Source organism: Crinia signifera, chromosome 3 (genome assembly GCF_055691185.1).
Source record: "Crinia signifera chromosome 3, ASM5569118v1, whole genome shotgun sequence".
NCBI classification, from domain to species: Eukaryota; Metazoa; Chordata; class Amphibia; order Anura; family Myobatrachidae; genus Crinia; species Crinia signifera.
Window position 1 is genome coordinate 340,180,124 of NC_139219.1, and position 25,272 is coordinate 340,205,395.

The window sequence follows — 25,272 nt, forward strand, 5'->3', positions numbered from 1 at the left end:
TGGGAGGGGACTGTACCCTGGGAGCAGGGCTGACCTCTATTCCCTGTCCGACACCGGATGGTAGTTAAGCGCTGATCTGTGGATCGCCCCTGGATCTCTATTTGGGGGTGATGACAGGAGAAGCGCCACGCTATCTGGCGTTGCCTAGGTGATGGACGCGGTGTCAGGCTTCTGCCGTGACCCGCGTCGCGTCACTTCCGGCGACGCTGCCAGTAGTTTCCAAGGTGACGGACGCTTGCCTAGGCTTGTTGCCGTGGCTGCGCCTCGTCACTTCCGGAACTTGCGGCAAGAGGAAGGCTGTGATGGCGGTTAGCGCGCCAATGAAAACTCACGTGCGTTCAGACAGGTGAGATTGTTTGTCTCTAATGTTGGTTGCTATAAAGGGGTGCAATGTGTGCCAGTTCAGTGTGCTCCTGACGACGGTGATACCTGCACCGAAACAGCTGTTGAGCTCGAACATGGCGTCCTTGCAGTCCTTTTTTGCACATGTAAAGTATGGATTTTTGCACATGTAAAGCCTGGATTTAAAACTCTGCAATTGTACTCTGTTACAAAGATTTGCTGCACTGCAAGTATGGATTGATGCCTTCTTTTTTATATAAAGTTTTTCTCATCTTCTACTAAACTGGTGTGCTTGCTTCTAATTGCTCCTTATATCACCATTTTTGTGGCTTGAGCACCCCCCCCCTCCAGCCTAGGAGTGTGCACAGCAGCTCAGCGGACTCTAAACATTTGTATGCAACTGTGGCACCTCAATATTGGACTTTATTTTTGTACATATTTTTTATGGTTTAGACATTTTTGTCTTTTTTTCTTTCTGGATTATTGGTTATTTTGTGATTTTTTCATATCATGGAAAGTAACGCTGCTCTATCGGATTCATTAACTGAATTGAAAAGATTTGATAGTAAGGATGTGGATAGAATACTATTTGCTAACACGGATTCCCTGGCTTTTGACGTTGAAACCCCAAAAGAAATATATGCTGATTTACACAAATTGAGAAAAAGAAAAGTGGAACTAACACTGCATGGTTTAACATTGTCGCAATATTTTAAAGAAAAATTAATACCTAGGGGTTTTAGGATTCGAAACCAGCCTACTATTGGTAGAAGTAACACCAATTTTTGCAAGCAATGGTGCCATATCCTAAACGATTGTTCAATCCAGTTGATGTTGTTGGTGATAGAGCAGGTGAATGCGGATCTAATTGTACTTGAACAAGAGATTGATGTAATTGCTAATTCTGGTTTAGAGTTATTGAAGACAGATCCCACTGGTGATTTGACAGTGAAACTTGATGAAGCCATTAACTCTTTTCATGCTGAACTTCTGGCTTTTAAAAAAACGAAATATAAGCTGGTAAAAGATGATTATAAAGAACTTAAAGTATATGGTTGGGTAAATGGTAATGAACAGAGGTACACATGGCGAGACAATGGAAAAAATAGGAGGAGACGACCTGGGAGAAATAATTTTTCTGAGTTAGACACGCAGACATCTGCATCAGATTCTGACCACTCCCAAAAACGGGTTTTTCCACGGGGGACAGTCACTCGGTCCAAACAAAAGGATCCTCTTGCAGGAGACCTACTAGAAGGGGTAGACGTAAGACGCAGGCAAATAGGCAAGAAAGGGAAGGACAAGATGTAGTCTTTAATTTATCAAATTATGCACTTAATCCTGATGAGGTCAAAGTCCTGGCTAAGGGTTTGTCCTTTGTCAGGACACACAAACAGAGACCATTTGAATTTGAGGTCGAATTCTATCGTTTTTTCAGGTTACTAAAGCTTAAAGACCATTTTGCCAAGCACCCACCTATCAATGCTGTGCCTCCCCCACAGTTCAAACCCACTAGTACTTTTGACCCCCCCCTGTACTAATCCCTCTATAGAAATTTTTGCTAGATTGGTCAGAACCGAAGTTGCAGCTTTTTTAAGCACACAAAAAATCTAATTTTCTAATCTCCCTAGAGAACAAAATCTAGCATTAGAAACTTTAAAAAATAATAGTACTATCACCATCCGCCCTGCCGATAAGGGGGGCGGAGTGGTGATACTTAATAGGTTAGATTATATTAATGAGATTAAAAGGCAACTCAATGATACTGTCTGTTATAAACCACTAACATATGACCCCACATATAATTATAAAAAGGAAATTGATTCGGTCATTAAACTTGGGTTACATAACAGATGGATAGATGAATCTACAGCATTTTTCTTAACTCAGAACCATCCCAGAATACCTATCATTTACGTATTACCAAAAATACACAAATCCCTTGTAAACCCTCCTGGACGTCCAATTGTCTCCTCATGTGGATCCTTGTGTCAGCCAATCTCTCAGTATGTAGATTTTTGGCTTCAACCTATTGTACAAAATACCAGCTTTTACTTAAGAGACACCACAGACTTTATTACCAAGCTTAAAAATTTGGGTACTGTACCAGCCTCTTCATTACTTGTCACACTGGATGTGACAAGTTTGTACACCAATATTAGACATGTTGATGGACTTGATGCTGTCAGGAGTCTAGTTACCACCAGTCCTCATTATGTTGGGCCTAATGTCAATTTTTTGTTATTACTAATGGAAATAGTTTTAACAAAGAATTATTTTTTGTTTGAAAGTTCTTTTTTTCTGCAATTACAAGGCACGGCTATGGGGTCAAACATGGCCCCAGCCTATGCCAACCTTTACATGCATTTATACGAGAACCAACACATTATGGCCAATAGTTTATTTTCCAGACATATACATTTTTATGTTAGGTATATAGACGATTTATTTTTGATTTGGACTGGTGGTGCTAGACTCCTGACTGAGTTTTTGGATTATTTGAACTCTTTGGCTACCACTATAAGATTTACTATGTCTTTTAGTGAGGCGACGCTGAATTTCCTTGATGTATGCATCATCAATAAGGATGGTGCATTGAGTACCCAGATATATAGGAAACCCACCGATAAAAATACTCTGCTTTATTGTGATAGTTTTCACCCTAAGCCTTTAAAAGCAGGTCTTCCATTGTCACAGTTATTGCGAGTAGTGAGGATAACGTCTGAGGTTGATAAATTGTATGATGCTTTACGACTGATGGGTGACAAATATATTGAGCGGGGTTACCCTGCCAGTGAAATAGATTAAGCCATCAGTAAATGTATGAATATGTCACAACAGACATCGCTGGTTCAAAAATCTCATAAAACATCCATACAGGAGCGACTACCATTTATTACTACCTATTCTATTGCTTCAAACAAAATCCGAGATGTGATACTTAAAAATTGGCATATACTCCAAACAGATGGCATCATGAAGGAATTCTGCAAGGAGGCTCCCTTGTTTTGCTACAAAAAGAGTCAAAATGTAAAGGACATTGTGGCTAAGTCAGACCTAGAACCCATGAAGAGATCCACTTGGCTATCCCTCAAAAAAGGTAGCTTTAAGTGTGCCCACTGCGTCAATTGCCAATTCATCAAAACTGGTACTCACTTCACGGATCCTACAACTCTACAGCAATATGAAATAAAACATCACCTGGACTGTGATAGTCGCTATGTCATCTATGCTATTGTCTGCCCCTGTCCTCATGTTTACATCGGTAAAACAATCCGGACTCTGAAAGAAAGAATATGTATGCATCGCTCCTCAATAAAAAAAGCCTATAACACCATTGACTCAAACACTCCGCCTGTTGCTAGGCATTTTGTCCAGTGTCAACATCGATTAAGAGACTTCAGCTTTATCCCTATAGATCACATACCCCCACTGCGACGGGGAGGGGATAGAGGGAGACTCTTGCTACAAAAGGAGAGTTTTTGGATCCATCAATTGAACTGTCTCTCACCTCAAGGACTGAATGAGGATTTGTCTTTTCATTGCTTTCTATGATAATTTTTTCTCATGTATTTTTTCTCATGTATTTTTTTGAATAAATTTTTTATATTTTTTCATTATTATCTGTAATGCTTTAAATTACTTATATGATATGATTGATCACATTTATTGCTGATAATACCCACTGTTGTATACATAATGTACCCCTGGTGGTAGCCAACATGGAGCTTAGTTCACTAATTATTCAGCCAGATCATTCCCCCGCTATGGCGATCGGTGCCGGCTGGGAGGGGACTGTACCCTGGGAGCAGGGCTGACCTCTATTCCCTGTCCGACACCGGATGGTAGTTAAGCGCTGATCTGTGGATCGCCCCTGGATCTCTATTTGGGGGTGATGACAGGAGAAGCGCCACGCTATCTGGCGTTGCCTAGGTGATGGACGCGGTGTCAGGCTTCTGCCGTGACCCGCGTCGCGTCACTTCCGGCGACGCTGCCAGTAGTTTCCAAGGTGACGGACGCTTGCCTAGGCTTGTTGCCGTGGCTGCGCCTCGTCACTTCCGGAACTTGCGGCAAGAGGAAGGCTGTGATGGCGGTTAGCGCGCCAATGAAAACTCACGTGCGTTCAGACAGGTGAGATTGTTTGTCTCTAATGTTGGTTGCTATAAAGGGGTGCAATGTGTGCCAGTTCAGTGTGCTCCTGACGACGGTGATACCTGCACCGAAACAGCTGTTGAGCTCGAACATGGCGTCCTTGCAGTCCTTTTTTGCACATGTAAAGTATGGATTTTTGCACATGTAAAGCCTGGATTTAAAACTCTGCAATTGTACTCTGTTACAAAGATTTGCTGCACTGCAAGTATGGATTGATGCCTTCTTTTTTATATAAAGTTTTTCTCATCTTCTACTAAACTGGTGTGCTTGCTTCTAATTGCTCCTTATATCACCATTTTTGTGGCTTGAGCACCCCCCCCTCCAGCCTAGGAGTGTGCACAGCAGCTCAGCGGACTCTAAACATTTGTATGCAACTGTGGCACCTCAATATTGGACTTTATTTTTGTACATATTTTTTATGGTTTAGACATTTTTGTCTTTTTTTCTTTCTGGATTATTGGTTATTTTGTGATTTTTTCATATCATGGAAAGTAACGCTGCTCTATCGGATTCATTAACTGAATTGAAAAGATTTGATAGTAAGGATGTGGATAGAATACTATTTGCTAACACGGATTCCCTGGCTTTTGACGTTGAAACCCCAAAAGAAATATATGCTGATTTACACAAATTGAGAAAAAGAAAAGTGGAACTAACACTGCATGGTTTAACATTGTCGCAATATTTTAAAGAAAAATTAATACCTAGGGGTTTTAGGATTCGAAACCAGCCTACTATTGGTAGAAGTAACACCAATTTTTGCAAGCAATGGTGCCATATCCTAAACGATTGTTCATTCCAGTTGATGTTGTTGGTGATAGAGCAGGTGAATGCGGATCTAATTGTACTTGAACAAGAGATTGATGTAATTGCTAATTCTGGTTTAGAGTTATTGAAGACAGATCCCACTGGTGATTTGACAGTGAAACTTGATGAAGCCATTAACTCTTTTCATGCTGAACTTCTGGCTTTTAAAAAAACGAAATATAAGCTGGTAAAAGATGATTATAAAGAACTTAAAGTATATGGTTGGGTAAATGGTAATGAACAGAGGTACACATGGCGAGACAATGGAAAAAATAGGAGGAGACGACCTGGGAGAAATAATTTTTCTGAGTTAGACACGCAGACATCTGCATCAGATTCTAACCACTCCCAAAAACGGGTTTTTCCACGGGGGACAGTCACTCGGTCCAAACAAAAGGATCCTCTTGCAGGAGACCTACTAGAAGGGGTAGACGTAAGACGCAGGCAAATAGGCAAGAAAGGGAAGGACAAGATGTAGTCTTTAATTTATCAAATTATGCACTTAATCCTGATGAGGTCAAAGTCCTGGCTAAGGGTTTGTCCTTTGTCAGGACACACAAACAGAGACCATTTGAATTTGAGGTCGAATTCTATCGTTTTTTCAGGTTACTAAAGCTTAAAGACCATTTTGCCAAGCACCCACCTATCAATGCTGTGCCTCCCCCACAGTTCAAACCCACTAGTACTTTTGACCCCCCCCCTGTACTAATCCCTCTATAGAAATTTTTGCTAGATTGGTCAGAACCGAAGTTGCAGCTTTTTTAAGCACACAAAAAATCTAATTTTCTAATCTCCCTAGAGAACAAAATCTAGCATTAGAAACTTTAAAAAATAATAGTACTATCACCATCCGCCCTGCCGATAAGGGGGGCGGAGTGGTGATACTTAATAGGTTAGATTATATTAATGAGATTAAAAGGCAACTCAATGATACTGTCTGTTATAAACCACTAACATATGACCCCACATATAATTATAAAAAGGAAATTGATTCGGTCATTAAACTTGGGTTACATAACAGATGGATAGATGAATCTACAGCATTTTTCTTAACTCAGAACCATCCCAGAATACCTATCATTTACGTATTACCAAAAATACACAAATCCCTTGTAAACCCTCCTGGACGTCCAATTGTCTCCTCATGTGGATCCTTGTGTCAGCCAATCTCTCAGTATGTAGATTTTTGGCTTCAACCTATTGTACAAAATACCAGCTTTTACTTAAGAGACACCACAGACTTTATTACCAAGCTTAAAAATTTGGGTACTGTACCAGCCTCTTCATTACTTGTCACACTGGATGTGACAAGTTTGTACACCAATATTAGACATGTTGATGGACTTGATGCTGTCAGGAGTCTAGTTACCACCAGTCCTCATTATGTTGGGCCTAATGTCAATTTTTTGTTATTACTAATGGAAATAGTTTTAACAAAGAATTATTTTTTGTTTGAAAGTTCTTTTTTTCTGCAATTACAAGGCACGGCTATGGGGTCAAACATGGCCCCAGCCTATGCCAACCTTTACATGCATTTATACGAGAACCAACACATTATGGCCAATAGTTTATTTTCCAGACATATACATTTTTATGTTAGGTATATAGACGATTTATTTTTGATTTGGACTGGTGGTGCTAGACTCCTGACTGAGTTTTTGGATTATTTGAACTCTTTGGCTACCACTATAAGATTTACTATGTCTTTTAGTGAGGCGACGCTGAATTTCCTTGATGTATGCATCATCAATAAGGATGGTGCATTGAGTACCCAGATATATAGGAAACCCACCGATAAAAATACTCTGCTTTATTGTGATAGTTTTCACCCTAAGCCTTTAAAAGCAGGTCTTCCATTGTCACAGTTATTGCGAGTAGTGAGGATAACGTCTGAGGTTGATAAATTGTATGATGCTTTACGACTGATGGGTGACAAATTTATTGAGCGGGGTTACCCTGCCAGTGAAATAGATGAAGCCATCAGTAAATGTATGAATATGTCACAACAGACATCGCTGGTTCAAAAATCTCATAAAACATCCATACAGGAGCGACTACCATTTATTACTACCTATTCTATTGCTTCAAACAAAATCCGAGATGTGATACTTAAAAATTGGCATATACTCCAAACAGATGGCATCATGAAGGAATTCTGCAAGGAGGCTCCCTTGTTTTGCTACAAAAAGAGTCAAAATGTAAAGGACATTGTGGCTAAGTCAGACCTAGAACCCATGAAGAGATCCACTTGGCTATCCCTCAAAAAAGGTAGCTTTAAGTGTGCCCACTGCGTCAATTGCCAATTCATCAAAACTGGTACTCACTTCACGGATCCTACAACTCTACAGCAATATGAAATAAAACATCACCTGGACTGTGATAGTCGCTATGTCATCTATGCTATTGTCTGCCCCTGTCCTCATGTTTACATCGGTAAAACAATCCGGACTCTGAAAGAAAGAATATGTATGCATCGCTCCTCAATAAAAAAAGCCTATAACACCATTGACTCAAACACTCCACCTGTTGCTAGGCATTTTGTCCAGTGTCAACATCGATTAAGAGACTTCAGCTTTATCCCTATAGATCACATACCCCCACTGCGACGGGGAGGGGATAGAGGGAGACTCTTGCTACAAAAGGAGAGTTTTTGGATCCATCAATTGAACTGTCTCTCACCTCAAGGACTGAATGAGGATTTGTCTTTTCATTGCTTTCTATGATAATTTTTTCTCATGTATTTTTTCTCATGTATTTTTTTGAATAAATTTTTTATATTTTTTCATTATTATCTGTAATGCTTTAAATTACTTATATGATATGATTGATCACATTTATTGCTGATAATACCCACTGTTGTATACATAATGTACCCCTGGTGGTAGCCAACATGGAGCTTAGTTCACTAATTATTCAGCCAGATCATTCCCCCGCTATGGCGATCGGTGCCGGCTGGGAGGGGACTGTACCCTGGGAGCAGGGCTGACCTCTATTCCCTGTCTGACACCGGATGGTAGTTAAGCGCTGATCTGTGGATCGCCCCTGGATCTCTATTTGGGGGTGATGACAGGAGAAGCGCCACGCTATCTGGCGTTGCCTAGGTGATGGACGCGGTGTCAGGCTTCTGCCGTGACCCGCGTCACGTCACTTCCGGCGACGCTGCCAGTAGTTTCCAAGGTGACGGACGCTTGCCTAGGCTTGTTGCCGTGGCTGCGCCTCGTCACTTCCGGAACTTGCGGCAAGAGGAAGGCTGTGATGGCGGTTAGCGCACCAATGAAAACTCACGTGCGTTCAGACAGGTGAGATTGTTTGTCTCTAATGTTGGTTGCTATAAAGGGGTGCAATATGTGCCAGTTCAGTGTGCTCCTGACGACGGTGATACCTGCACCGAAACAGCTGTTGAGCTCGAACATGGCGTCCTTGCAGTCCTTTTTTGCACATGTAAAGTATGGATTTTTGCACATGTAAAGCCTGGATTTAAAACTCTGCAATTGTACTCTGTTACAAAGATTTGCTGCACTGCAAGTATGGATTGATGCCTTCTTTTTTATATAAAGTTTTTCTCATCTTCTACTAAACTGGTGTGCTTGCTTCTAATTGCTCCTTATATCACCATTTTTGTGGCTTGAGCACCCCCCCCTCCAGCCTAGGAGTGTGCACAGCAGCTCAGCGGACTCTATATATATATATATATATATATATATATATATATATATATATATATGTATATAAACAGGGGGTAACATATAGCAATTTAGGGGGCGCCAAAATGAGATTATATCTTGCCCCCCCCAACCTAAAAACGTTCCAGCGCCCCTGACTATAGAGCAGGGGTGTAAAACTCAAATTCATCGGGGGCCGCATTCGCAGTTTGGTCACCCTCAAAGGGCCGGTTGTATCTTTAGGACTATGTGTCCACTCTTTATTAGCATAAATTATTGTCACTGCATTCAATTATTACTGTTTTTTGTAATAATGTAAGTAATAACTAGCTCTGAAAGCAGAAACATAGTCAGAATAATGACAAGTAGATATTCAAATGTACAATTTATTGAAAAATGATTTTTGGTAACAAACAGTAATTATTTTTTTTAAACATACAAATATTGCCAAACACTGTTTATTACACATATGGAAAACACAAGGCATTAACTTTTTTTTTACTTTTCTGACTAGATGGCTGACATCGTTTTCCTGAGGTCAGTCCATCGATGTCTGGCGTTAGGTCTTGTGTTGTAGCAATCCGCAAAACAGCATGGAGGTTATCATCAGTGATGCGTGATCTGAGCTTGGTCTTGTTCAGATTCATGACTGAAAACATCTGTTCACATAGATAAGTGCTCCCAAACATGGACAGAACACGTGCAGCTTGAAGTCGCAGCTGTGGCATCAAAGCAGGGGGGAGGAGACGGTAAAAGTCGCCGACTGTCGCATCCTGGAACTTTGCTTTCAGGCTGCTGTTGCACTGAAGTTCTATTAATTCCATTTGAAGGTGAAGTGGTGCACTGTCAACATCGATGTTGAAGGGATTGGCAAAGCTGGTAAAGGTTAAGTTTTGTTCTTTAAAGTCAGAAAAGCGTTGATTGAATTCATCAATCAGCCGATTCACTTTGGTACCCAATCGAGCACATGAAAAAGTACCTGGGAATGAGGTTGAGATGCTCTGGCAGATAGGAAAGTGGGCAAGACTGTCTTTTTCAAGCTGTGACTTCCATAGGCGCAGTTTCTCCTGGAAAGCTGTTATTGCCTCATACATTGAGGTTATGACTTGTTTGCGGCCCTGCAGCCTCAGATTCAGTTGGGCGAGATGCTCGGTTATGTCACACAACATGGCAAAATCGCACAGCCAGTTTGGATCTGACAGTTCTGACAAGGGCTTCCCTTTACTTTGCATAAAAAGAGTAATTTCTTCCAAAAGCTCAAAAAATCTCTTGAGAACGATGCTCCTACTCAGCCACCTTACTTCTGTATGGTATGGCACATCTGTATGTTCCATGCTCAACTCCTTCAAAAATTGTTGGAACTGACGATGATTCAGACCCTGTGCACGCAGAAAATTCACTGTTTTCGTGACTGTGGACTGTGGACACCTCGGCCATTGCGGTTCACTATCCTAAGTGCTTGGTTCCTGATATCTCCAGTACTGTGGCGTTAGTGTACCATCTGCTGTTCCTGTCGCACATGGTAGTGTGCTAAAGTGCCTTGTTTTTCCTGTGTGTCTGGTTCTTCCTCCATTTCTGTATTTGCCTTCCCCAGTCTCCTGTAGCAGCCTTGTCCAACAGAGGACCCGGGGGCATCTGAGTACCACGTCATGTCGACCTTCCTGCATGTTGACCTAATGGTGTCAACCTAATCACTGTTGACCAACATGCTGGTGACCCAATGACCATTTCCCAGCCAAATTTTGCCTCATCCTACCAGAAGTTATTGGGACTTTATCGGTCTCTAATGAGACTCTGGCTCAAATGTCTTTGGCCACAGAGTCCTCATGCTGTGAGTATCAGAAGAGGCAATAGTGGGTTCTGCTGCCCAAGCTCTCACAAGAAGAGCAACAGTGTTGTGGAGACCATGACCTGTGCCTAAAGTAGCCTCAGTAGAGGTCTCTCGTGACTTCTCCCAGTGAAGCACTCCAGCCAGTCAGTGCACAACTCCTGGTCCTTTGCTGCTAGATGTGTCCACATATCTTCTTCATACAGGGATGTTGTAGTCTTGCTCCTGAAGTCTTGGTCTATTCTCAGATTCCGATATCCAATATGAGTCTGATATTGAGCCATGTATTTCTGGCCCTAGTATTTTGAAGAGACTTTTGTCAAGAGAGAGACTTCTCTTCCTAAACATTCCCATTGAATGAATAATTATCTAGTTGCTGAGCCCATGTGTTATGCGGTAACTTTTCAGACAAAAAAATATCACATTTTTCTAGAGATCTCCAAACCTGCACATAAGAAGAAAAACAACAAGTGTTGGTCCTTGTCGTAGCCAGACATTTTTTTTACTTGTCTTGTGTCCAGTGGCCACCTTCAGGAGGTGGGGGGACACTGTTGTATGCTGCAGCTACAGCTTGGTTCTGTTTGTCTTTGTTTTGTTGTCTGTTTGTACCAACATGCCAGGTTTTATTTTATATTCTTTGTTTTGGAAAACTGGATATTGGGGTACTTTGACCACTCATGAAGAGGGGAGCACTGTTACCAGCAGCCTATGGCTGCATGATCCCTGTCTACAGCCCCAGCTGTTCTGCTCTGATATTGAACATATCCTGATTCCACTGCTCCTTCCTACATATCCAACCTCATCTCCTCACTAATCCTCCCTACATCTGCAGCCTCATCTCCTCACTAATCCTCCCTACATCCCCAGCCTTATTCTCTCAACTCTTCTCCTTGCTACATCTCCCGCCTCATCTCCTCATCATTCCTTCCTACATCTCCAGCCTCTTCTCCTCACTGATCCTCCCTACATCTCCTGCTTCATTCCCTCACCACTTCTCCTCCCGACATCTCCAGCCTCATCTCCCCACCACTCCTCCCTACATCTCCAGCCTCATCTACTCACCGCTTCTTCTTTGTACATCTCCAGCCTCATCTCCTCACCGGTCCTCCCTACATCTCCAGCCTTATCTCCTCACTGCTCCTCCCTACATCTCAATTCTTATCCTTCCACAACTCCTCCATATATCTCCATTGTCATCCTTCCACAGCTCCCCCATACATATCCAGCCTCCCTACATCTCCAGCCTCATTCTCTCACTGCTTCTCCTCACTACACCTCTGATAATGTAAATTATTTATCCTTAATACGAGGCAGTGATAAAGTATATTTATTATGCAAGCTTACAGAGAGTTGGGCATATCAATCTCTGGCTTTAGGCCAGATAACCGTCTCTTTTATACAGTAAGAGAAGCTGAGTAATATAATAATTAATAATTGACAACAAGGTGTACATATTTTAATGTAGGGACGTACATAATTATAATAGGGGGTGTATCTTCATAATCATCCACATATCGATAGATGATTGGTCATCATGGAACCTCCTTGATAATGTAATGTCATGTACATCTCCAGCAGGCGGAGAACGTTACCACACTCGACAACTCTGATACTCCAGAACGTGGAATCAGTTAGCATAGATGATGAATGATCACTGTCGTTCATAGTCCATGACAGAAAGTTTGAGAAGCCAATGTTAGTTTAAGCTTTTTGACCGTGTCATTATGCTCCTCAATGACAATTTCTACGTGCAAATTGCATAAACAACTAAAGTTCACTAAAACCTCTGAGTAAGCTATCTGGTAATTGTCTAAAATAGGCCTGAAATGTATTTCATATAGATTTGATATATAAGATGAATTACCGTAGTCCTACCTTATAGATTCTTATAACAAATATTTTATTTCACCACTCCTCCCTTTATCTCCAGCCTCATCTCCTCACCGCTCCTCCTCACTACATCTCCGACCTCATCTCTTCACCGCTCCTCCCTTTATCTCCAGCCTCATCTCCTCACCGCTCCTCCTCACTACATCTCCAACCTCATCTCTTCACCGCTCTTCCCTACATCTCGAGCCTCATCTTCTCACCACTGCGTCCTACATCTCCATCCACTCACTGCTTCTCCTCACTACTGTTAAGTGCCCGGAGTCTGCGGGGGTCCGGTGTGTGTGTATTCCTGCAGTTGCCGTGCGCCCCTATCATTAGCAGTAGCATGCACTGAGGCTAGACAGAGGCTGGGTGGAAGTGTTGGGGTTGTTGCCTGGCAGTGGGACCCAACTTCCAATCACGCTCCAGCATTCGGCACAATGGATGGCTAGGGCGGCTGACGTCAAGGGGACACTCATTGTGCGGCTATTAGGAATAAGTTCCCCAGCTGCCTCCAGGAGGGTGCCGGTTATAATCACAGCCACAGCTTGCCTGTCAGCATGTTCCCAATTTCTGCAGCAGTGCCTGTCTCCTGTTTATCCCATCGTACCCCTGGATCATTCCTGCTTCCCTCATTACCTCAGGAGGTGGAGATAAGTGTTCTCTCTCTTTTCCATCTTCATGTATTGTTGCATATATATGTGATAGCTTTACTGATATGATATTCTTTTGCATTGTTGCATTGTTGCAACATGCATTGTTGCATTTATGTACATAGCGGGATTATTAGGTGTATACCATTGAGTATTGTGATTAGTCGCAGTAGTCTCTCCCTGGGTCTGGAGAGACTCCCGTGATTGTTACTATTTTGGAGTGGTACTGCTGGAGGAGCCGTAGCCTGTGAAGGACAGCAGGATCATGTTTGTTTTGTTTTTCATTTTTTAGACATTCTTTAGTTAGCTTCACCTCTTGTCCTCTTTGGAGGTATTAGGCACCTTGTCCCACATAAGATCTGGTGGCACCAGAGTTGGGACAGATTTAATTTGCTCCTCCAAACGTGGCTATTAAAGGTGAAGTCTTAGCTTTGCAGGTGCCTTTAGCCTCTGCAGGAATTAACAGAGTTAGGGTTCAGTCCATGGCTCAGTTCCAGCAGCAGTTCCAGTGGGCAGGATATCCCTGAGTCGTAATGACTACATCTTCAGCTTCATCTCCTCATCGCTCCTCCATTCTCATCCTCCCACAGCTCCGCCATACATATCCAGTCTCATTACCTCAGCACTCCTCCCTATGTCTCCAGCCTCATCTCCTTAACGCTCCTCCCTACATATCCAGCTTCATCTTGCATTGTCTTGTCACCACTCCTTTCTACATACTTATCCATTCTCATCACCTCACCACTCCTCACTATATCTCAATTTTCATCTCCCCACTGCTCCTCCCTACATATCCAGCCTAATCTTCTCACTGCTCCTCCCTGCACATTAAGCTTCATCTGCCCACTGCTCCTTACAACATCTCCAGCGTCATCTCCTTACTACTCCTCCCTACATCTCCAGCCTCATCTCCCCTCTACTCCTCCCTACATCTACAGGCTCATCTCCCCACCACTCCTCCCTACATCTCCAGCCTCATCTCCCCTCTACTCCTCCCTACATCTACAGGCTCATCTCCCCACCACTCCTGCCTACATCTCCACTCTCATCCTACCTACATCTCCAGACTCATCTCCTCACTACTCATCCCTACATCTCCAGCCTCATCTCCCCTCTACTCCTCCCTACATCTACAGGCTCATCTCCCCTCTACTCCTCCCTACATCTACAGGCTCATCTCCCCTCTACTCCTCCCTACATCTCCAGGCTCATCTCCCCTCTACTCCTCCCTACATCTCCAGCCTCATCTCCCCTCTACTCCTCCCTACATCTACAGGCTCATCTCCTCACCACTCCTGCCTACATCTCCACTCTCATCCTCCCACTGCTCCTCCCTACATCTCCAGCCTCATCTCCCCTCTACTCCTCCCTACATCTCCACTCTCATCCTCCCACTGCTCCTCCCTACATCTCCATTCTCATCCTCCCACTGCTCCTCCTCACTACATGTCCAGCCCCATCTCCTTACCGCTCCTCCTCCCTACACCTCCATCCTCATCGCTTATCCCATTTCTTTGCCATTCTCAAATCCATTTCCATGTGTGCTTCCAAAGACCAGGAATTGTGGACACTCTGTTCCACGCATGTTACGGTCGGTGCATGAAATGGCTGCGTGGTCACTTTTTTGTGGTTAGTAATTAATTTGTGATCTAGCACCAATATTTTCTGTTTATCTTACACTTGTGTGATCCTTATGTAACATATTCAATGGTTCACTTCAGTTTTACTTGGAAACATAAAATGAGTAATACCCAGTGATGTGGGTGGTTGTCTGGAAGATTCCCCAGTGCTTAGGTTCCAGGCTGCTTTCATACCTTCATATTATGGTGTGGAAGAGGAAAATATTACATCCACATGTATCCGAGCGGTCTCTGTGCGGTTGTGTACCAGCAGTGCCTGCGCAGACCTGGACGCTGCGTACATTGGCTTGTGAAGCCCTGCGTATTAGCACGTGGTATGAATCAATACGGTAACATACAGATGGAGCGGGTCTCTTCTTTGCTGGCGCTGCGCCGGAATCTGGCGGAGAGGCGCCCCATCTGACTGAGACGCGCGTGCGTCTCACACACACGCGCGTCTCAGTTTCCCGTCGGCGAGGGGACGGGAACCCTGTCCGTCTCCGCTTCAGGGAGATGGACAGGGTTGGGGGGTTGGCGGGGACCCGGGGCGACCCTCGGTGAGGCGGCGGGGACCCGGGGGGGCCCCGTTGTAAGGCATCTCGTGCGCGTGCGTCCCCTTACGGCGGCTGGCGGGGGATGGCGGATGGCGAATCTTCCGCCATCCCCTGCAAGGGCGAGGCCCGCTCCCTCTGTACACAGTCGCACAGAATTGCCACAAAATCACTTCCAAATAACACATTCATATAGGGCCTTATTCAGATCTGAGCTCAGTGCATACTTGGATGGAAAATGGACAAAATCATGTGCACTGCAGGTGGGGCAGATGTAACATGTGCAGACAGAGTTACATTTTGGGTGAGTTATATTGTTTCTGTGCAGGATAAATACTGTCTGCTTTATTTTACACTGCAATTTAGATTTCCGTTGTGGCTTTCATTTACATAATAGGTCATGACATCACGCTTGGAAGACCCAGCGCTTCATGACTTGTGCATGCACAGTATGACTTTTCAGCTTGCAGGCTGAAAACCCGGGAGGATCCTGGGTATTTCCGTGAGCCCGGGAGAATAGGGCAAGAACCGGGAGACTCCTGCAAAATCCGGGAGGGAAGGCAACGCTGAATTAACAATATCAGATTCATGTATATTACTGTATGATAATGTGGTGGGTGTGACTAGTCTTGGGGCGGGGAACCCAGAAGTATACAACTGTAATCACATCTCATGACTCAGGCATCGCCCACCATTCAAGCCGACCAATGATCCCTAGTGTACTGGATATGTCCTATCCTCGGACCAATGGAAGAGCATACATTCCCTATTGTTTTACCTTTTGAACTATTGTATAAAAGAGCAGCGCTCCTGGTGTACTGTATGTCACACACACCTTCCTCGGAGGTCGTCTTGCTTAGATGACTGAGGCCTGGACCCAGCAGCGCTCCTGGTCTATATCACACACACCTTCCTCGGAGGTCGTCTTGCTTAGATGACTGAGGCCTGGACCCAGCAGCGCTCCTGGTCTATGTCACACACCGTCCTCGGAGGTCGTCTTGCTTAGATGACTGAGGCCTGGACCCAGCAGCGCTCCTGGTCTATATCACACACACCTTCCTCGGAGGTCGTCTTGCTTAGATGACTGAGGCCTGGACCCAGCAGCGTTTGCGTATCACGTGTGTATATTGGTTGTGGCTGTTTCTTTGTACTTGACTGTATGTTGCTGTTCCCTAAGTAAAGCTGTGCTGCTGCTTCGGACCACAGCATTAGATACTAAGTATTGGTGTGGCATTCCTTCTCTGATAGGGGTTTCATTATATCCTGTGTGTTGTAGATAATACTCTGTTTTGTGCCTGATCAGTATACCAGAGAAGAGTTTTAAACCAATATATCATGCGCTAAAACAGGCAGCTTCAGGACAACTCAGCAAATTGAAGAACCACTTTAATCACAAAAACATACAATGCCAGAGAAGTTTCTGAAGTATCCCAAAGCGCTTTATCCAAGGTGATTTTTGTAGATGCATCTTGGTCTTTGTAGTACCCAGGTTGTGACATCACTTCCGGTCACATGACTGGCCGGGCAGTCAGTGTTAGCCGGAGCTGGAATAAAGATGCGCCTGATTGAAGCTGCACAGGTGTCCGTGAGTTTTTTGATACGCACACATCTACATGGTGTCAGAGGCAGGATCAACATGGGCTGAGGAAGATTGACCCGTTGGTTTTCGACAAACACATCGCTGACAACTGGCTCAGATTCAAAAGAGAGTGGCACGTGTACTGCATCGCAGGCTTATCAGACAAGTCAAAGAAGGTACAGGCAAGGGCGTAACTACCATAGGTGCTGGGGGTGCAGCTGCTATGGGGCCCAGAGCTTAGAGGGGCCCACTTTGCCTGTCAAAGTATCATGTGCTGTATTCATTTTTTCAGCATTAGGTGATAAATAGGGGCCCTTACAAACTTTTGCTATGGGGCCCACATGTATCCAGTTACGCCACTGGGTACAGGCATACACGCTGCTGAACCTCGCGGGCACAGACGCCGTGGACAAATCAGAGGCATTCATCTACGTGGACACAGAAAACAGAGACGATCCTGAGGTTTTGCTTGCTAAGTTTGAAGAGATCTGCATGCCGGTAAAGAACGTCATCATGGACAGGCATATCTTCAACAGCACAAGCCAAAAGGGCGATGATACAGTGCAGTCATATGCCTCCACGTTAAAACTACTGGCCAAGAGGTGCAACTTTGGGACACTCACAGATGAACTCATCCGTGACAGAATCGTGTGTGGCATTAGGAATGACAAGGTGCGTGCACAGCTGCTAAGGGAGAAGGGCCTCATGCTAGAAACCGCCATAAGCATATGCATGCTCCATGAGCAGGCAGAAAAGGGCACAAGGGAGTTAAAGAGGGGCGCTGAAGTATGTGTCATGGCGGCCACCGCACCCCACTCACCCACATGTGGGAACTGCGCAGCACAGCACCCCCCAGGCAAGCAGAACTGCCCTGCATATGATAAATGCTGCAATGCATGTGGCAAATGGAATCACTTCGCCAGGTGCTGTCGCTCCAAAGACCAGACACCCCCAAAGCAGCAGCCAGAACCCCGATACAGCCGCACACCCAGGCAGGTCAGCCAGGTAGACACAGACCTGGTGCACAGCAAAGCCCGCATGACAGTCTGTGACAGTGTCGACCACACAGATGAGAGGGGTGAGATATTCATCAAGCTCAAGACTAAATACACCAACAGAGTGGCCACTGTCAAGATAGACTCAGGGGCCAAGTGCAATGTCATGTCACACAGACAACTACGCGAGCTGGACCCTGCTGCACAGGTCAACCCACAGGACAGAATCAACCTAATAGCATACGGAGGCCAGGTCATCACCACACTCGGCACCACAAGAATACAGTTCACCCGTGCTGAGTTGCTCTTCCACATCGTGGACCAACAAGTTAAATCATTGCTTGGCCTCCCGGACAGCATGAAACTGGGCCTGTTGACACTGGGGCCTGATGTACTCGCCATCCAAATGACTGTCCCAGAGATGAGAGACCTCCAAGACTTATTTGATAACAGCACACTAGGAAAGCTACCTATAACATATCATATGAGGCTGGATGACACAGTTGCCCCCACTGTTTGTGCTTCCCGCAGAGTGCTAAAAAATATGGGACTGTACGGTTATGCATTGACCCAGTACACCTAAACAAGGCACTTCTACGCCCCTACCACCCGCTCCGCACCATCGAGCAGGTGATTGCCGACATGCCAGGTGCAACCGTCTTTAGCACCCTGGATGCCAAGTGTGGGTTCTGGCAGATCCCTCTGGACAGAGCCTCTTCCTTGCTTACTGCCTTCATGACCCCCATTGGGCGCTACGTCTTCCTCCGCATGCCCTATGGCATCACCACGGGCCGCAAAGTTTTCCAGCGATGCATGGAGCAACTGTTCACTGGCTATCCCTGTGACATCATCGTTGACGACATCCTCGTCTGGGGCCACACCAGAGAGGAGCATGATCAACGCCTCCGCCAGGTACTCCAACGGGCTCATGCCCTCAACCTCAAGCTCAACCCTGACAAGTGCAGGTTCAGAGTCACGGAGGTGGCATACGTGGGCCACATCCTCACCAATAAGGGCATCCGGCCAGACCCAAACAAGGTCTCTGCCGTCCTCCAGATGCCCCTCCCAGCAGACAAATTGGCACTCCAGCGTTTCCTGGGAATGACCAACTACTTGTCCAAGTTTCTTCCCCAGTACAGCGAAACCGCTGCACCTTTGTGGCAGTTACTGCATCAGGACTCTGAATTGTGTTGGCTGGACACACACACAGCTGCTGTCAACCAACTAAAGACCATGCTCACACACCCGCCAGTCCTACAGTACTTCAACATGCATGATCCTGTTGTCCTTGCTGCTTATGCTTCACAAAATGGCCTCAGGGCTGTTTGCCTCCAGCACCGCAAAACGGTGGCATTTGCATCCAGGGCCCTCAATGACATGGAAACAAGATATGTACAAATTGAAAAAGAACTGCTGCTTGCAAACGTTTTCATGATTTCATCTATGGCCATCCTGTCGTGATTGAAACAGATTATCAACCTCTAATTACCATCCTGAAGAAACCCATACACTCTGCTTCCTCCCGCATACAAAGCATGATGCTCATGCTCCAAAGGTACAATTTGGACGTTATTTACAAGCCAGGTAAAGCTTGTAAACAACGCATTGTCCAGGGCATTCCTGCCTTCCACTGACTTGGGCAGCCCTGAGGACGAGTTTGAGGTCATGGCTGTAGAAGTCCTTCCCACCAAACGGATGGAGGAGCTGCGTGCAGCCACCAGCACAGATGAGCTCTCCCAGCGTCTCGCTGATGTCATCCTCAATGGCTGGCCACCCTCATCCAGAGACTTGCCCCACTGTCTACTTCCCTTCTTTTGCATGAGGGATGAACTCACCATAGTTGATGGTGTCATTATGCGAGGTCACCACTTTGTGATCCCAGCCGCTCTACAGTCTTCATACACCCAGCAGTTGCACCAGGGCCATGCAGGCCTGGAAGCCACCAAGCGCAGGGCCCGAGAAACTGCATTCTGGCCCTCTATGTAAGGTGACATTGAACGGTCTGTGTCTCTCTGTGCCCCCTGCAATGCCCTGCGTCCACATCATCCACGGGAGCCCCTGCTGCTCCACAACATCCCGGACCTTCCTTGGTCCAGCCTGGCGGCTGACTTATTTAAATGGAGGGGAAGGAGTACATGGTGCTTGTGGACTCAGGCTGGTTCGAAATTAACTACCTCACCACCACCACAAGCCTGATGGTAATAACAAAACTAAAAAGGCACTTTGCAGCACATGGCACTCCGCAGCAGCTCATCACTGATAATGCCATGCAATTCAAGAGCAGAGAGTTCGCAGAGTTTGCCAATACTTGGGACTTTCATCCTATCACCAGTAGTCCTCACTATCCACAATCCAACGGGTTGGCGGAGCAGGCAGTTCACTCAGCAAAGCACCTGATGGAGAAGTGTGCACGAGATGGCTCAGACATATACCTAGCCCTGCTCAACCTGAGAAACACACCCAGAGACGGGTTACCCTCCCCTGCACAGTGTTTGTTGGCACGGCGCACCCGTACAGTGCTCCCCATTGCAAAGCAGCTCCTGCGGCCCAGAGTGGAATCCCAAGTGAGTGATTGCATCAACAGACGCAGAGCAGGCTCCAAGGCGTCCTACGACAGATCGGCACATCGTCTGCCACCACTTTCTCCAGGCCAACCTGTTCGCATACAGACTGATTACAAAGATATGTCTAAGGTAGACAGAGGAAGAACGCAAGGGGTTTTGGGGCACACTTATATCAAATTGATAGTATAGCAGTAATGTGGGAATGGATTAGATTTAAAACTTAACTTTTATTACATAAGTTAATATAAGAACATTCAATAGTTGATCATTTAATATATCATAACATCAGACATTACGAAAAGACACCACGACAAGAAAAAACTTTAGCAGTCGCAAAATGCACTGTAATTGGGCGAAAATGATTGGCAACGGGATATCCAATATAATTTAATTTAAATACAGGTAAGAGGAATTTTATTTGCACTTGGAAGTATTTAGCACCATTAATTATAAATGCTGTTTGTAGTAATTGTAAAAATACTTAGTGCTCCTCTTGTTGCACGTTCCACACTTTATATACACACGATTTGTTAGATGATCTGAGTTTTAGTCATCCACACGGAGAGAGAAGTAAACTGACAGATTTGGTGATGTATTATAGGGGAAAGCTGTTGCTTCTGCTTTCTGGGTATGAATACTGCACCGGATATTCCCTAGTGGTCTCCCAAGAGGTACTGATCCGGCCAGTCACTGCTTAGCTGCTGAGATCTCAGGTACATTTCAAGCATCTGACTGTGTATTGCATGCATATTGCCCAATACCGATGTGCCAATTTATTTATTTTGTGTATATAAAGTGTGGAACGTGCAACAAGAGGAGCACTAAGTATTTTTAGAATTACTACAAACAGCATTTATAATTAATGGTGCTAAATACTTCCAAGTGATAATAAAATTCCTCTTACCTGTATTTAAATTAAATTATATTGGATATCCCGTTGCCAATCATTTTCGCCCAATTACAGTGCATTTTGCGACTGCTAAAGTTTTTTCTTGTCGTGGTGTCTTTTCGTAATGTTTGATGTTATGATATATTAAATGATCAACTATTGAATGTTCTTATATTAACTTGTGTAATAAAAGTTAAGTTTTAAATCTAATCCATTCCCACATTACTGCTATACTATCAATTTGATATAAGTGTGCCCCAAAACCCCTTGCGTTCTTCCTCTGTCTACCTTAGACATATCTTTGTAATCAGTGTTTCAGCTGAACTCTTTGGGAGCACCACCAACCAAGTACCCAGCCATATAGATAAGGCTAATGGGTCATATGTTGGTTTTATTACCATGTTTTCTTGTCTATTTTACTGCCTGTGACAATCCCACCCCATAGTAAAAACCCGCACACAGACTGAGCAAGGCTTTGACAGAACAGCAGTGGTGCAGCGTCCAGCAGAGCGTCCCAATAGTTATGTGGTGCAGTCTGACGATGCCTTGTATGAGCACAACCGACGGCACCTGCTGAGTACAGCTGAGGAGGACTCTGCACAGCCGGGTCCATCAGTTACTGCCACTGCTGCAACCAATGCTAGTGATGGTTCACATCATCTGGACGATCCCATCCCAGAGACCTTACCGGTGGCAGAGCCCTCCCAAAATGTCTAGGACAATCCCATGGGCTCACAGCACACCATCACCAGGTCCGGGTGGGTGTCCAAGCCCATTCCCAAGTTGCAAGACTTTGCCATTTAGTCTTTTCCTTCATCTTTGTCTTTATTGTTGTTTGAATTTGTTATGACCATGCATGTTCTGTCCTTCCAGTTAAAATGGGGGATGTAGATGCATCTGATGCATCTTGGTCTTTGTAGTACCCAGGTTGTGACATCACTTCCGGTCACATGACTGGCCGGGCAGTCAGTGTTAGCCGGAGCTGGAATAAAGAGGCACCTGATTGAAGCTGCACAGGTGTCCGTGAGTTTCTGAAGTATCCCAAAGCGCTTTATCCAAGATGATTTTTTCCTCTCTTATCTCATTTGGATGTGTTACCCAAAAAACAGAGAGAGAAGAAAAATAGTGTAATACCATTAACACATTTCTCAATCATAGAAAACTTCCATACCGTGGTCTATGATTGAGAAATGTGTTAATGGTATTACACTATTTTTCGGTATTACACTATTTTTCTTCTCTCTCTGTTTTTTGGGTAACACATCCAAATGAGATAAGAGAGGAAAAAATCATCTTGGATAAAGCGCTTTGGGATACTTCAGAAACTTCAGTGGTATTGTGCCTGATAAGTGTCTGCCACATCCGTTGTGTTTACACGCAGGTTTGTGTCGATTAGCGGTGAATATACGCTGACAACTATAAAGTGTATTTGTGACTTTATCTGCAGCTAAGAGCGGAGATCGGTCATCGGATCCTGCGCTCCTCTGTGACTCACAGCGCTGTAAGACGCCAGCTTCACAGCATTTACTTTGTTTCTGTGTGTCACACACACTCATGGCTGATCACAGCGGACAGATCCAAGCTCAGCATTCACTGCCAGTAGACAGAGGAGGCTGGGATGAAGTAGGGCAACCAGAGAAAATCCCTATTAATGCTATCTAAAGATAGCATTTGTCACAGAACTAGGTGTTTGTGGACCTGCCAGGGGTATTTGAGGTCCATGTAGCTCTGGCAAGTAGAACTGGTATAATGAACTGTAGGGAAGTGATAGAGGTTGATGTGGTCATTGCAGGGGGTATGGACTTCTGCGGCACCTGATGTGCAGGCCATGGCCCCCTGTCTGGGTCCTCTATACTAGCTATAACCTTGTGAATTAATACACTGGACCAGAATCCGGATCTGATTGTACATGATAAGAGAACCAACACATTGCCCAGAGAAGTGTCCTTACACAGATATATCCAGGAACACGCGTGTGTGGGCGTCTTACATGTGCTCTGACCTCTGTGGTCTGTTCATTAACCAGATGATAAACATGACCTCTGCCCCATCTGCTGCTCCATACCGCAGTCCCCATGCATCCATCCACCATGGCGGTCCTCATCCTCCTGCTCATCACCATATCCTGTGCTGCAGCTAAAGGTGGGTTCTCGGGTAACATGTACCTGTCATACTGCTCCAAGGTCCATCTCATACTCCTAGAGGTGGCCATGCTCGCCTGGTGTCCTAGAGGTGCTGAGAGTGGGGGGCATACTGTCCTGGTGTCCTAGAGGCGCTAAGAGTGGGGGCATACTGTCCTGGTGTCCTAGAGGTTCTGAGAGTGGGGGCATACTGTCCTGGTGTCCTAGAGGTTCTGAGGGTGGGGGCATACTGTCCTGGTGTCCTAGAGGTGCTGATAGTGGGGGCATGCTGTCCTGGTGTCCTAGAGGTGCTGATAGTGGGGGCATGCTGTCCTGGTGTCCTAGAGGTTCTGAGAGTGGAGGGCATGCTGTCCTGGTGTCCTAGAGGTTCTGAGAGTGGAGGGCATGCTGTCCTGGTGTCCTAGAGGTGCTGGGAGTGGGGGCATGCTCGCCTGGTGTCCTAGAGGTTCTGAGAGTGGGGGCATGCTGTCCTGGTGTCCTAGAGGTGCTGGGAGTGGGGGCATGCTCGCCTGGTGTCCTAGAGGTTCTGAGAGTGGGGGGCATACTGTCCTGGTGTCCTAGAGGTGCTGGGAGTGGGGGCATGCTGTCCTGGTGTCCTAGAGGTGCTGGGAGTGGGGGCATACTGTCCTGGTGTCCTAGAGGTTCTGAGGGTGGGGGCATGCTGTCCTGGTGTCCTAGAGGTTCTGAGAGTGGAGGGCATGCTGTCCTGGTGTCCTAGAGGTTCTGAGAGTGGAGGGCATGCTGTCCTGGTGTCCTAGAGGTTCTGAGAGTGGAGGGCATGCTGTCCTGGTGTCCTAGAGGTTCTGAGAGTGGAGGGCATGCTGTCCTGGTGTCCTAGAGGTTCTGAGAGTGGGGGCATGCTGTCCTGGTATCCTAGAGGTGCTGATAGTGGGGGCATGCTGTCCTGGTATCCTAGAGGTGCTGATAGTGGGGCCATGCTGTCCTGGTGTCCTAGAGGTTCTGAGAGTGGAGGGCATGCTGTCCTGGTGTCCTAGAGGTTGTGAGAGTGGGGGGCATACTGTCCTGGTGTCCTAGAGGTGCTGGGAGTGGGGGCATGCTGTCCTGGTGTCCTAGAGGTGCTGGGAGTGGGGGCATACTGTCCTGGTGTCCTAGAGGTTCTGAGGGTGGGGGCATGCTGTCCTGGTGTCCTAGAGGTTCTGAGAGTGGAGGGCATGCTGTCCTGGTGTCCTAGAGGTTCTGAGAGTGGGGGGCATACTGTCCTGGTGTCCTAGAGGTGCTGGGAGTGGGGGCATGCTGTCCTGGTGTCCTAGAGGTGCTGGGAGTGGGGGCATACTGTCCTGGTGTCCTAGAGGTTCTGAGGGTGGGGGCATGCTGTCCTGGTGTCCTAGAGGTTCTGAGAGTGGAGGGCATGCTGTCCTGGTGTCCTAGAGGTTCTGAGAGTGGAGGGCATGCTGTCCTGGTGTCCTAGAGGTTCTGAGAGTGGAGGGCATGCTGTCCTGGTGTCCTAGAGGTTCTGAGAGTGGGGGCATGCTGTCCTGGTATCCTAGAGGTGCTGATAGTGGGGGCATGCTGTCCTGGTGTCCTAGAGGTTCTGAGAGTGGAGGGCATGCTGTCCTGCTGTCCTAGAGGTTCTGAGAGTGGGGGCATGCTGTCCTGGTGT

The 25,272-nt window shown here is 45.8% G+C and overlaps 1 protein-coding gene across 1 annotated transcript in view; it reads left to right on the plus strand.

The window, feature by feature from the left end:
- The first annotated feature begins 23,509 nt into the window (after nucleotides 1-23,509).
- Nucleotides 23,510-25,272, plus strand: part of LOC146064936 (scavenger receptor cysteine-rich domain-containing group B protein-like) — an 87,140-nt gene continuing 85,377 nt past the window's right edge. Inside the window, exon 1 of the mRNA XM_083178977.1 lies at nucleotides 23,510-23,652. Within this exon, the coding sequence (XP_083035103.1) occupies nucleotides 23,586-23,652 (67 nt within the window). The 5' untranslated portion in view covers nucleotides 23,510-23,585. The remainder of the gene's footprint in view (nucleotides 23,653-25,272) is intronic.